This window comes from Solanum tuberosum, unplaced genomic scaffold, assembly GCF_000226075.1.
Source record: "Solanum tuberosum cultivar DM 1-3 516 R44 unplaced genomic scaffold, SolTub_3.0 scf00018, whole genome shotgun sequence".
NCBI lineage: Eukaryota > Viridiplantae > Streptophyta > Magnoliopsida > Solanales > Solanaceae > Solanum > Solanum tuberosum.
The window spans coordinates 1030533-1035220 of record NW_006238944.1 but is presented as its reverse complement, the minus strand read 5'-3'; the positions used below and the strand labels follow the sequence as shown (position 1 = coordinate 1035220).

Here is a 4688-nt window from a genome sequence, read left to right as displayed (position 1 = left end):
TTATTCCTGGTTAAATATTTAGGGATCGTGAAGGTGGAGGTGAAGGTGGAGGTGGTGATATAGATTTTTTTAGTGGTGGCGTTGAAGAAAAGAATGGAGGCGGCATCAAGTTTACGTTTCTCTGCAACTACACTAGGTAATTAAATCTTCAACAAAAAAAAATATTCTCCCAAGCCTTCTATCACCCAAGTCAGATTCAAATCCCTCAATATTTTTAAAATCAAAACTTTCACAAAGAATTAGGGTTGTAATTGGGGAAGAAAGTATAAAGAAGAAGGAGAAAAAATAATTTAAAAAAAATAATTGGTGAAAAACACGTGTCAGGTGCGTGTGTTTCACCACAAGTCTCATGAGTGGTTATTGCGTTTTAAGGGGTTATTTATTATATTTTTAAATAGTTCAGGGGGGTGATAGGACACCCGTGAAGTTGGAGTGTGTAGTTGAGATTTCGGGTATAGATTGAAGGGGTTTTAGACCATTTTCTCTTAAAAAAATGAAAAAAGAAAAACATGCATACAGATAGATATGGGTCCCATTTTTAGTTAATCATGATAACTAACTAATTTAACACTATTTTTTTTTCTCTTATCATATTGTATAAGTTATTTTGATCACTTCCATACAAATTTGTTCCCAAGAACCAAAAAGAATGTTGCATAAGTGAGAGATAATTGAAGACATCAAACTATGAAAAAAATTCATCTGTTTTGCTTGTTACTTTTGAGTGTTTTTTTCTTTGTTTCATCAAATAAGGATGAAGTTTCTATATTGTTAGCAATAAAGTCTAGTCTTGTTGATCCAATGAATCATCTCAAAGATTGGAACTTTTCAAACAATGAAAGTTCTATTCATTGTAAATGGAATGGTGTGTATTGCAACTCAAAAAGCTATGTAGAGAAGCTTGATTTGTCGAACATGAATCTTAGTGGCAGAGTTTCAGATCAAATTCAAGGACTTCAGAGTCTATCTTTACTTAATCTTTGTTGCAATGACTTTTCCACTTCATTGCCAAAGTCATTAGCTAATCTGACATCTTTGAAGAGCATTGATGTGAGCCAGAACAACTTTGTTGGGAACTTCCCTGATGGTATTGGAATGTCGAATCCTGGTTTGAAATATGTCAATGTTTCAAGTAATAACTTCGAGGGGGTTCTCCCTGAGGATCTTGGCAATGCTACGTTGCTCGAAGTCATGGATTTTCGAGGGAGTTTCTTTGAAGGTTCAATCCCTGGATGTTACAAGAATTTGAAGAATCTGAAGTTTCTTGGCTTATCAGGGAATAATCTTTCCGGAGATATCCCTCGTGAGCTTGGTGAATTGAAGGCTATGGAGACTATGATTCTTGGATATAATCAGTTTGAAGGTTCAATACCAGCTGAGTTTGGTAATATGAGTAGCCTTAAGTATCTTGACTTGGCTGTTGGCACTTTAAGTGGACAAATTCCAGCTGAGTTAGGTAAGTTGAAGAACCTCACTACAGTGTACTTGTATCAAAACAGTTTTGAAGGTAAGATTCCACCTGAAATTGGAAATATAACATCTTTAGTTTACTTGGATCTTTCTGATAATAAGATCACTGGGGAGATTCCGAATGAATTAGCAGATTTGAAGAATTTGCAGCTGCTAAATCTCATGTGCAATAACTTAACGGGTCCTATTCCTACCAAACTTGGTGAGTTAGAAAATCTTGAGATACTTGAACTATGGAAAAATTCTTTAAATGGCTCTTTGCCAATGAATCTTGGGAAAAAATCTCCCTTGCAATGGTTAGACGTTTCTTCGAATTTCCTGACAGGTGAGATCCCTCCTGGCTTGTGTGATTCTGGCAATCTAACAAAGCTCATTCTGTTTAATAATTCCTTCTCAGGATCAATCCCATTAGGCCTGTCTAACTGTTCTTCACTCGTTCGAGTTAGAATCCAAAATAATCTTCTATCAGGAATGATTCCGGTTGGGTTTGGAACACTTCCTATGCTCCAAAGATTGGAATTGGCTAAAAACAATCTCACTGGTGAAATTCCTGTGGATTTCACTCTCTCCACCACTCTTTCTTTTATCGATGTCTCCTCGAACCACCTTGAATCATCTTTGCCTTCTAGCATTTTGTCCATTCCTAGCCTGCAAACCTTCATAGTTTCCAATAACAATCTTAAAGGCAACATTCCTGACCAATTCCAAGATTGTCCTTCCCTTTCTTTGCTTGATCTTTCAAGCAACCATTTCTCGGGGAAAATTCCTCAGAGTATTGCTTCATGTGAAAAGCTGGTGAAGCTTAATCTAAGAAACAACCAATTCAGTGGTGAAATTCCAACTCACATTGCCACATTGCCAACTTTATCTATTCTTGATCTATCATACAACTCGTTAGTTGGAAAAATACCAATGGACTTTGGTAGCTCTCCAGCTCTAGAAATGCTTAATCTTTCCTACAACAAGCTTGAGGGTCCAGTTCCAAGAAATGGGATACTCATGACTATTAATCCCAATGATCTGATAGGAAATGCTGGTCTTTGTGGTGGCATACTTCCACCGTGTTCTCAAAGTCTCACCATAACTTCAAATGCGAGAAAGAATCGTGTCAATCACATAATCGTGGGATTCATTGTTGGAATCTCAGTTATCTTAGCTGTTGGGATCATGGTTCTAGCAGGGAGATGGATGTACAATAGATGGTACTTGTGCAACAGCTTTTTCAAGGAATTTCGGTTCAACAAGAACAACTCAGAATGGCCTTGGAGGCTTGTAGCATTCCAGAGGCTTAACTTCACAAGTACTGATATTCTGGCTTGCCTAAAGGAGTCAAATGTGATAGGCATTGGTGGCAATGGAATTGTCTACAAGGCTGAGGTTCTGAGGCCACATTCTGTTGTAGCAGTTAAAAAGTTGTGGAGATCAGATGGAGACATTGAAGCAGGAGATGATCTCGTTGCAGAGGTTGATCTTTTAGGGAAGCTTCGTCACAGGAACATAGTTAGGTTACTAGGCTATCTTCACAATGAGACTGATATCATGATGTTATCTGAATACATGCCTAATGGAAATCTTGGAGCTGCTTTACATGGAAAAGAAGATGGAAAAATGCTCGTAGATTGGTTGTCGAGGTACAACGTTGCCCTTGGTATTGCTCATGGACTCGCTTATCTTCACCATGATTGTCATCCACCAGTCATACATCGCGATGTCAAGTCAAACAACATTCTCCTAGATTCAGATTTTGAGGCAAGAATTGCAGATTTTGGCTTGGCAAGGATGATGCTTCACAAGAATGAGACTGTTTCTATGATAGCAGGATCATATGGCTATATAGCACCAGGTTAGTTACATTTCCTGATAATGCCACTCACAAGAAAATTCATTTCATTTTATATAGTCTCATTTTCCTTTCTCTGTTGTTTTTGGCAGAATATGGATACACATTGAAGGTTGATGAGAAGAGTGACATATACAGCTATGGGGTGGTGCTTTTGGAGCTTGTAACAGGAAAAATGCCATTAGACCCTTTGTTCGGAGAGTCGATTGACATTGTAGAATGGGTTAGAAGGAAAGTAAAGAACAAGGCATCAGAAGAAGCATTAGATGCTGATGTAGCTGGCCAATGTAAACATGTCCATGAAGAGATGCTTCTTGTCCTAAAAATTGCACTTCTTTGCACTGCCAAGCTTCCCAAAGAAAGACCATCAATGAGAGACATTATAACCATGCTTGGAGAGGCAAAACCAAGAAGGAAAAGTATTTGCCAGAATTGGGGTTATAGTACTAGTGCTAATAAAGACAAGTTAATCTTTGCTCATTCACCAGTTATAGGCCTTCTATAAGTACCAAAACCTTATTTTTCCACTTCAATATCTAGTATATCTTCATTTTCATTAGTTCAAATGTAAAGAGTTTTTTTCCTTCCTTTTCCTTCTTTACATTCTGTAATTGATATAAGTGAAGAGGAAATTGTTTAGTTTGTTTCTTCTAAATGATGGATTCAACAATGTAACTACTTTGGTTGAGAATTCACTTAATAAGGCTATAGACTTCCAACTTGCACATATATTGAGCTATTTGAGGTTCTTTTTTTCCCACAAGCCTTTCCAATGCTCAAGTAATTGGGAAAATTTCAAAAGATTACAATTAGCTAACTTCACATTGCAAAAATATTGCCAACTTACATGATAAATCTTTAGCCCAAAACACAATCTGGTATACAATATTATACATCAGGTATATAATAATATATATACAAAACTTTCAAATAATTTTTTTGCAAAAATGTTCAAAAATATAATATACAATATTATACACCCAATATACAATATCATACAAAATCATAAGAGCTTTTTATATACTCCTATACGATATTATACATTAATATACAAAAAAAAAAAAAAAAACTATATCATCTTTCTTGAATCCAAGCACTAGATTCATCCAAAAACACCTCAACAACTACACCAAATCACTCAACATTTCAAATATAGACTCCTCAATACGTAATTGATCTTTTGCAACAATACCCACTCAAAACGAAGCTTATTTGCAAAAAATTGATTTTCAAAACTTTGAAATTTTGAGATATAACACTGGTTGTCTATAGAGTTCCTACAAGTTAAACTGACCGCAAAATTTCATTTTTCTATTATAAGGACCACTAGAACAAAAAAAAAGAAAGTCACACCCCAACCCTAGGTGAGGCGGACAAG

General features: G+C 36.2%; 1 protein-coding gene across 1 annotated transcript; it reads left to right on the top strand.

The window, feature by feature from the left end:
- Positions 1 to 618: 618 nt before the first annotated feature.
- LOC102594822 (leucine-rich repeat receptor-like protein kinase PXL1) lies at positions 619 to 3985 on the top strand. Its single transcript, XM_006340449.2, has 2 exons — positions 619 to 3313; positions 3403 to 3985. The coding sequence occupies exons 1-2, from the start codon at positions 688 to 690 to the stop codon at positions 3813 to 3815; spliced, it is 3039 nt and encodes a 1012-aa protein (XP_006340511.1). The 5' UTR covers positions 619 to 687; the 3' UTR covers positions 3816 to 3985.
- The last annotated feature ends 703 nt before the right edge of the window (positions 3986 to 4688 follow it).

Coding starts and splice junctions, on each gene's coding strand:
- LOC102594822 (XM_006340449.2), top strand. CDS start 688: ATGAAAAAAATTCATCTGTTTTGCTTGTTACTTTTGAGTGTTTTTTTC. Junction 3,314..3,402: donor ATATGGCTATATAGCACCAG/GTTAGTTACATT, acceptor TGTTTTTGGCAG/AATATGGATACACATTGAAG.